Source organism: Echinops telfairi, unplaced genomic scaffold (assembly GCF_000313985.2).
Source record: "Echinops telfairi isolate 266 unplaced genomic scaffold, ASM31398v2 ScPeMD7_3533;HRSCAF=4204_0, whole genome shotgun sequence".
Lineage (NCBI taxonomy): Eukaryota > Metazoa > Chordata > Mammalia > Afrosoricida > Tenrecidae > Echinops > Echinops telfairi.
Genome location: NW_022107431.1, coordinates 65,347,981 through 65,357,678, shown reverse-complemented (window position 1 = coordinate 65,357,678; position 9,698 = coordinate 65,347,981). Strand labels below are relative to the sequence as shown.

The 9,698-nt window shown below is 40.5% G+C and overlaps 1 protein-coding gene across 1 annotated transcript; it reads left to right on the top strand.

Moving 5' to 3' along the window:
* Nucleotides 1-1,910: 1,910 nt before the first annotated feature.
* Nucleotides 1,911-3,859, top strand: LOC101662649 (CCN family member 2-like). Its single transcript, XM_045294310.1, is given in 6 exon segments — nucleotides 1,911-2,072; nucleotides 2,191-2,293; nucleotides 2,296-2,412; nucleotides 2,603-2,854; nucleotides 2,945-3,180; nucleotides 3,563-3,859. Coding segments are annotated over 6 exon segments (1,167 nt in total).
* Nucleotides 3,860-9,698: the final 5,839 nt, after the last annotated feature.

The window sequence follows — 9,698 nt, the reverse complement described above, 5'->3', positions numbered from 1 at the left end:
TTCCCCCATTACTTTCATCTTTTTCTTCTTCTTCTCCCTCTTCTCCTTTTTAGTTGGATACCATATGCATCCCTGGGTTGCGTCTGACTGATGGCAGAGTGACTGTACCCCTTCCTGGGAATTTATGCATGAAGTAGCTTTTCCTCTATACCCATTGTAGTTTTTAAATTTACTTCAGTGGGCTCATATTGTACTTGTCCTTTTTTGTTTGGCTTACTTTGGTTAGCATAATTTCCTCCAACCTTCCCATGAGACAATGTGCTTCATGCATTCTTCACTGTTTTTTAGGGATGCATAGTACTCCATTGTATGTATATACCAGGGTTTTTTGTTTGTGTTTGTTTTTGTTTGTTTTTAAATCATTTTATTAGGGGCTCATACAACTCCCATCACAATCCACACACACATCAATTGTGTAAAGTGCATTTATACATCATTCTCAAAACTTTCTCTCTCCACTCAAACCCCCGGCATTAGGTCCTCATTTTTCCCCTTCCTCCAAGCTCCCACCTCCCTTGTGAGCCCCTGATAGTTTATAAATTGTTATTCGGTCATATCCTGCCCTGTCCGACGTCTCCCTTCACCCACTCTTCTTTTGCCTGTCATCCAGGGAGGAGGTCACATATATTTCCCTGCAATCAGTTTCCTCTTTCCTACCCACTCTCCCTCTACCCACCCTGTTGTGTTTGTTTTTTAATACCAGAGTTTTTCATCTCTTTGTCAGTTAATGGAAATTTAGGTTGTTTCCAAATCTTTGTGACTGTGGACTGCACCGTGATGAATATTGGAGCACAGTTGGAGTGCAGATGTCTTGTCATGGTCTGTTTATTACTTTTTCTGATTATATGCCCAGTACAGTGATTGCTTGGTTATATGGTAGCTTGATTTCCGTGTGCTCTGGATATCGCCAGATTGATTTCCATATTGGCTGCACATACCTACAGGATTTCCTCCAGTGGATGAGAGTTTCTATATTACAATACCTGCTTTAAAGTAGTTTTCTGATTTTTTGAATTGGGCTTTTGTTGAGGGTGGTAGGTGGTATCTCATAGTTGTTTCAATTTGCATTTCCCTTTTGGCTAATGACAGGTAACATTTTCTCATATGCTTATTAGCCACTTGGATTTCCACCCTTGTGAAACTTCTGTTCAGTTATTTTGCCCACCTCCTCAATGGTCTATTTTTCTTTCTCCTTACGTAAGCTAGCAGAGTATTGTAGATTGTAGTCATAAGGCCTTGGTTTGATGTGTCATTGCTAACTAACTCCTTTTCTGCCCTCAGGTGAGTTTCAAGCCCATGCAACTTTCTAAAACTAATATTATTACAGAAAAAGAATGAAAAGGAAGTCCTTTAGATTGTTGTTAGAAACCTTACTTATAAGAAGCCTCTTCAGCTACCTGCCTCCTAAAGAAGGATTCTGTTATTGAATAAAATAGGCAAAGTCTTTAGGAACAGAAGTGGGTCTTCTAAAATGATAATAATGATTGCCAGATTCTCTTTAAATGATGTAAATCAGGAGTGGTGTGAAAGGAACTGAAAAAGATCCTATTTGGTGCTGGAAATACTAGGCTTCTTCTTGTATTCTCTCTCTCTCCCTCTCCTCCCTTGGCGTACAGCATCTTTACAAGACATGAGGAATGTAGAGTGTCAAGGGGTCAGGTTAAGTCCAGTGTGAGTTGATGACTCAGGAAGGTGGGGAGGAATAAGAGCAATGTTCTTGGTTGTGTAGGACTCCATGCAGCTCATGGGTCAGCTGGGAAACACTGTCTGCCAGCCCAAGCCTCACATGAAAACTCTTGCCACTGGAAGGAGGTGACCACTGCAACTCCAATCACAGGGAGAGACTGCCTCCAAGCCAATGCCAGCCACCTGGCTGACAGTATCCAACACAGCTACGTTCCAGCGCATTCATGTATGTACTTCCAGCAAAAGCCCAAGGCAGACTGCTGACCAAGCTGACCTCCAGCGCCTGTTCAGCTGTAGCCATCCACTCCGCAACAGCACGCATGTCTGCCACCAGCACCGGCTCAGTTCTCTTTGCCTTGGTGCTCCTGCTCATGCTCTGCAGCGGGGTATGCAAGGCCAACCCTGCCAGGCGGGGACTCAGGGGGGGTCACAGAGCTGGGCAGAGGTGGTGGCCCATGATTCTGTCCTGCCGAGGTTGCCGCTGACAGCCACCTCTCTCGGCAGAGAGCCACCGCTGAGGACTGCAGCAGACAGTGCCAGTGTGCTACCACGGAAACACCCAGCTGCCTTGTTGGCGCAACCCTGGTGCTGGATGCCTGCGGATGCTGCCCATGTGCGCCAAGCAACTGGGCGCTTTGTGCACGAAGCGTGAAGTCTGTGACATGCGCAAGGACCTGTACTGTAGCTATGACTCCCCAACCAAAGGCAGGATCGGAGTGTGCAGAGGTAGGACCTACAGCCCGACACCCGACGATACTTAGTGTCCATCCAGCTCCTCGCTCACTGAAACACCAGCAAGAAATCAAATTTCAAATTTCTCTAGCTGCTCATAGTCCATCCACATCCCTGACGTGCTTTTACTTCCAGCTCCAGAGACTAATTTAACACACCCCTCCATCTCCTTCCTCTCCTTCAGCTAAGGAAGGTGCCTCCTGCTATGTTGAAGGGAAGGAGCACAAGAATGGAGAGAGATTCCAGAGCGGCTGCACTGAAATGTGCACTTGCAGGAGTGGGAAAGTGAGCTGTAAGCCCCTGTGTCCACCATCTATTGGCCTGCCCAGGCCTGACTGCTCCTTCCCGCAGTTGGTCAAAATTCCAGGGAAATGCTGTGAGGAATGGGTGTGCGATAAGTCCAAGAACAACACAATGAATGGCTCTGCCCTTGCAGGTGAGTTGATTCATGATTTCCCCATGTGTGATGTACTCCTGTCAGAAACAGTGAACCCAGAGGCTGAGTCCTAACATTGGACTTACCTAGATTTTGTGTGCTTTGTCCTCATGGCTTACCAACTTGAAGAGGCTGTTTCCCCAGACCCAGGAATGATGCAACCCAACTGTCGGGTCCAGACCACAGAATGGAGCGCCTGTACCAAGACTTGTGGGTTGGGCCTCTCCACTCGGTATACCAATGACAATGCTGTGTGCATGGAGGAACAGCAGACCCGCCTCTGCTTCCTCAGGCCTTGTGAAACTCAACTGGAAAAGAAGATAAAGGTATCTTACTATTCTGCTTTTATTCACTAATTTTCCTGAAATGCAAATGGATAGGACCAAAGCTTAGGTCCCTTATCAGCCTTGTTATTACAGGCCCATTATCTTCCCCAAATATTAACCATTGAGCCCTTTAAAAGGAATGGGATGCTGTGCAATAGGAACCAACAGCTTCCCCCTACAGAATCTGCCACAGCGTTAGTAAGTTTGAGACATCCTAAGTCAAGCTAGGTCTATTTCTGCAAAACTTACAAGTGAGACTCAAACTTCCTCTCCTCAAAATATAAGAAAAAGTCAGAAAAAGTTAAGATTGTGGCTGAGACAGAGTTCAAATAGGCCACTCTTTACGTAAAGTCACTGATTTCTTCTCCCTTGTCTTTCTTAGGAGGGCAACAGTTGCATCCCTACCATCAAAATACCCTATTCTATCAGGTTGCAGTTTGATGGCTGCCTCAGTGTGGGTAGCTACTTTATCAAGATCTGCGGAGTCTGCACAGATGGCCGGTGTTGTACACCTAAAAAAACCAGCACCATGCCTGTGGTGTTCAGGTGTCTTGATGAACGTGGTATCATACAGACCAACGTGATGTTCATCAAGGCCTGCAAATGCCACTACAACTGCCCTATAGGCAGTGACAGCTTTACATCATCATCCTAGAAGATGTATGGAGACCTGGTTTAAAGACAGAGTGAGAGATATTATCTCAATAAACTGTAACTTGAACTGTTTTACATCTTTGTGTGTGTTTGTGTGTAAACATGAATTCATTTAGCACAACTTATTTAAATATATATTTTCCAAGAGGGAAAATGAATTCCCACCTGAATCTAAACTTCTATCAACTACAGAAACCTGTTTGAAGAAAGTAAAACTTGACAATGACACCTCATTAGCTCCCAACAGCATGGTATTTTATGGGGTGGGGTTTAGGGAGCAGTTGGAGGTACCAGGAGAAATGAGTTGCATCGGGAACAATGTCATCCTAAAGTGGTAAGCAGATCGCTATGTTGGAAATGTAATGCAAGCTTGATGACCTGCCTGCAACTCCAGCAGTTGTAAGGATGTGTGTTCAGGGCCATCAAGAGGCTGAGACAAGTTGTTCTGGAAGGCAGAACAGCAGACTCGGCTTTGACATTCTGATTTCAGTGGCAGTGTTCAGGAATCAGAATCCTGCCTATGACACTGGACAGCTTGTGGCAAAGTTGTTTGCCTGTTACAAGCCAGATTTAAAACAAATTTCTATTGTCCAGATTTAAAACAAATTTCTATTGTACATGTTTCCATGGGAGCATTTGTTCCTACATTGACTATGATTGTTTCCTGGACAGTTTATTTGTTGAGAGGATGACCAATAGTTACATGTTTGCACCTTTCTAGTTGAAAATAAAGTATGGATTTTTTCTATAAAGTACTTATTTTTCATTTATTTTTCCAAACTAGTGGTTCTCAACTCTCCTAATACCATGGACCTTTTAAGACAGTTCCTCAGGTTGTGGTGATACCTTTTGTGGGTGTATCTGCATGTGGGCGGACCCACCTGGAGACAGATAGAGGAGCAGTGTCTCATTTCCCAAGACCATCAGAAATATCGTCTTAGGGAACCCCTGTGAAAAGGTCGTACCAGCCCCAAAGGGGTCATGACCCCCAGGTTGAGAACCGCTCATCTAAACATTTCTGAATTCTCTTGAGTATAAATGGAAAGGTTTCATTTATTTGGTAAAACAATTTACCTACATTTTTCTAAAAAATGTGTCGCTAGTATATCATATATGTACTAATGAACTGGTAATTCATTTCAAAGGAATTTTTTACATAAATATATTTAACATTGAATCAAGGTTTTGAAAATACTATTATTGAACATGCAGACATATAGTGTTTATGTTCACCGTATTTTATATACAGTTTAAAGTCAATACTCTTATTATTTCAGCCTCCACTAACCCTTTTGATCTCACGTGGCCCCGTTTACAGAACATTGGTGGTATAATGGTTTATGCTTTGGGTTGCTAACTGCAAAGTCAGCAGTTAAAACCCACCACCCCTTGGGGAGAAAAATGAGATTTTCTGCTCCTATAAAATATTTACAGCTTTGGAAACCAATAGAGGTAGTTTTAACCTGTCTTATAGGGTCACTATGAATTAGAATCAACTCAATGCTAGTGCTTTTGGAGTGAGTTTTTTGGCCTTCTTTGTATTTACTACCATTCTGAACACTGTGGGCATTTTATATCCAATTGTTTACATCACAGAGCTAGTCTATGCCCTTTGTTGTGTTTGCATGCTCTGCAATCTAACTGCTCAGTCGTAGAAATGTAAAATAAAACAGGCATTGAAATGTTGCCAGCAAATCAGTATAACTTTGTACAATTCCTTTTTCAATTGCCAAGATAGAAAAACACAATTAGATGATATTAGTAGAAAAAGAGATAAGCAAATCTATCATCCACTGGCATTAATATGATGTCTGAAATTTAAATCAGCAATGCCATTTTCCCAAGTCGTTCAGTTTATCACAACTCAAGATTAACCTATGTTATCAAGTGGTTTCAGAGCGATAAAATGAAACTTTTCAAGAAATTAAGTGTACAAATGAGATTGGAGCTATCCAGACTTCTACTGAAAAGTAAGCTAAAGGAATACCCAAGCGAAACTAGATAATTAGGTTTTTCCAGAACTAAGTAGTTGAGAAGTTGGGGGGTTAGGGGTGGCGGAATAGTCCCAAACAAACAAAGCTGCCATCGAGTAATTAGCAATATTTTCATGCTGGTGTCATTCAAGAGACAAAAATACACTTGGAAACATATACTAATTCTACAAGCAGTGCCACAAAGCACAAAGGAAAACCTTCCCATGCTCAAAAGTGAAAAGTGTTTCTGGCCAAAACATCAGACTTCTGGGATACACCCATACATGTATATAGCAACACTGCCAGTAGCAGCGCTCCACTCTCCCAAATAAACACACATGGAGAGAGAGAAAGAATCTTGCTCACCTTTAATTTCTCTCAATGGATTCCTAGCTGAAAAGATAAGGACACTATAAGTGAATCTGGCTGTTCTAAAAGGATTTGAAAAATTCTAGGAAGATAGTAGTGGTGAAAACATAGATTTTAAATTCTCCATATTGTCACATCAAAAGAGAGTATATTAAACTAAATTCATTCATCTATTGATAGAAATTTAGGCTGTTTCAAATGTTTTGTGATTGTGAACTGTGCAGTTCACCGTCCTTTTCTGTGCTTTGGAAGAGTTTGTGTAGCATTGGTATCAGCTCTTCCCTGAATGCGTGGTACTATTCTCCTGGGTAGCCAACAGGGCCAGGACGTGTTTTAGATCAATGAGAGGGGGACAATCTAGGGATATACACACAATAGGAAGAGGAGGAATTGGGGTATACAGGTGACAAGATAGGCGGATCCTAGATTCAGGATGGCAACCTAACTTTGACGTCACTGAGCAGGTTTGAACTGTTCTCCGGATCTCCATAGAAACCATTATCAGAGGGTGTAGATCCCACCTACAAGGACCAGACTAATGGCACCAAGCCTTTAGGGAGAAGTAGCCCATTGTCCTTAATAGCAGGGAGCAGGCCCTACCTGTGGTGGGCCCAGACAGTCGTCTGGCAACTGACTGCCTTTAGGGAGGTAACTTGACAATCATTTACCATTAGCTGCAAGAAGTGTCCTAAGTCTAACATATTTGGGGGAGACGACTTGGGAGAAATCTTTGATTCCCACACAAAAAGTACACCAAGCTAATGGTAATTACAAAAATATCGGGAGTTGAAATCCTAATCTATGACAAAAATTGATTATCAAGGTGCAGGATGTAAAAAGAGATAAGGATGGGCACTATATAATCCTTAAGAAACCAGTGGACCAAGAACCAGTGAACATAATAAACATATATGTGCCACATGAGAAATCCATGAAATTCATCAATCCAATTCTTCAAAATATTATAAAACAAATCACTGGATCAACAAGCCAGCTGGTGATTTTCTCACTCTCTGAGAAAGACAGATAAGTGGGAAAGAATCTCAACAATGAGGCTACAGCACTAGACCTGATTGGCATGTTCAGAGCTCCCAACTGCAAGAAAATCCACATTCTTTCCATATACGTGCACATTGCACGTATATGAAAATAGACCACAATCTGGGACATAAGTCAAGCTTGAGTAAATTCAAGCATACAGAGATCACTCAGACTTCATTCTCTGACCATTACTCCATAAAGTTAGAAATCAATTAACAAAAGATTTTTAAAAAGCTAAGGGCAACACTTGGAGAATGAATAACTTACTTCTTCAAAAGGAGTGGGTACTGATGAAATAAGACATTTCTAGAAACTAATGAGAATGAGAATACAACATCCCAAAGCTATGGGAAACAGCAATGGCAGGTTTCAGAGGATACTTGATAGCAATAAATTCACATGTGAAAAAGTAAGAGAGACTTATGTTTGATACTCCATCATAAAATCGTCAGCATTTGAACCAGAGTCAACGAAAGAACCTTTCTTACAAGCAAAAGAAAAAAAAAAATCAGGGCAAAGATTAAGAAGTGGGACAACAAGGAAAGAACAGGAAAAAAATCAACTCAGTAAAAAGCTGGTTCTTTGAAAGGATTAACATATTTGACAGCTGTTGGAAAATATAACAAAAGATTGGAAGGAACAGACTTCAATCTATATCCAATATAAGGGATGAAACCAGGGAAATTACAACAGACCCTATTGAAATTAAAAGACTAATTACACTGTACTATGAAGGTCTGTACTCCAATGAATACAACAACTTGGAAGACAAGGAAAAATGCTTGGAAAACAACCCCCCTCCCCGATGATCTCATATAGATGTCAAGATCCTGAACAGACCCATAGCAAAAGAAGAAATACGTCGGTTTATCAAGAAACTACCACCTAAAACACGTCCTGGCCCAGATGGCTTCACTGGAGTATACTATCATGCATTCAGGGAAGATCTGATACCAATTGTACATAAGCTCTTCCAGAATACATAAAAGGATGCTAAACTTCCAAACACATTCTATGAAGCTAGTATAACACTGATGACAAAACTGAGAAAAGATCTCACAAGAAAACTACAAGCTGATATCTCTAGTGCACATTGATGCAAAATTCCTTAACAAAATTTTGGCCAATAGAATATAAAATAATATACAATGAATAATTCACCATGACCAAGTGGGATTCAATCCAGGGATGCAGGCATGGGTCAGCATCCAAATATTCATCATTATCCATCATATTGACAAGAAAGAAAAAAAACAACCCATGATAATATTAGATGCAGATAAAGCATTTGACAACATTTGACAACCATTCCTAATTAAGACACTCAAGAAGACAGGATTGCAAGATAATTACCTCAATATAATATAAGCTATATATGAAAAACCAACAGCCAGTATTAAATCCATGGATAAAAGGTGAAAATATTCCTACTGAAAAAGTGGATCCGACAAGGATGCCCCTTGTCCCCACTTTCATTCAACACCATCCTAGGGGTCCTAGTTAATCACATAAGGCAATGGATGCACATCAAAGATATTCACTGGGGAAAAGTGAAACTATTATTATTTGCAGATGTTATGATTTTATATATTGAGAACCCCAAGGCTCCACAATAGGTGTGCTGGAAGCAGTAGAGGAATATGGTAAAGTGGCAAGATCAACAAACAAAAGTTAATTGGATTGCAATGTACAAGTGATGGAATTACAGAAAAATAAAATAAAAAGCTAGTACCCTTCACAATAGCCAAGCATAAATTGAGATATCTAGGGATATACCTAACAAAAAAACCCCAAAAATTGTATGAGGAAAACTGAATAACATTATTACAAGAAACCAAAAGGAACCTTCACATAGAAGAATATCCCATTCTCATGTATTAGAAGATTCAATATTGTAAAAATATCAGTCCTACTTAAGACATTATATAGGTTTGATTCAATCCAATACAAATACCAGCATTTTTTTTTCAAAGAAATGGAAAAGCTGACTACCAATTTCATACGGAAAACCAGGAATAGGCAAAAACTCTTCAAAAAGAAGAATAAAGTGGGAGGCTTTGAATTTTCTGATTTTACAATATTATATAGCCATGGTTGTCAAAACAGCATGATACTAGTATAATGATAAATACATGGACCAAGATATAGGAACAGAAAATCCAGAAATAAAATCAGCAGCATACAGACAACTGATCTTCAATAAGGACTCAAAAATTACAAATGGGAGGCAGATATGCTTTTTAACAAATGTGCTGGAAAAACTGGATATGTACCTGCTGAAAACTGAAGCAAGATCCATACTCATTCCATACACAAGAACAATTTCAAGGTGGAACACAGACCTCAAATTAAAACACCAAACTATCAGGATCATCAAAATAAAAATCAGGACAAAGGTAAGAACCTTAGCATAGGGAAAACATGGGCTATCAGAAATAGGGAAAGACACACACTAAGAGGATGTTAAAATTGATGAGTGGG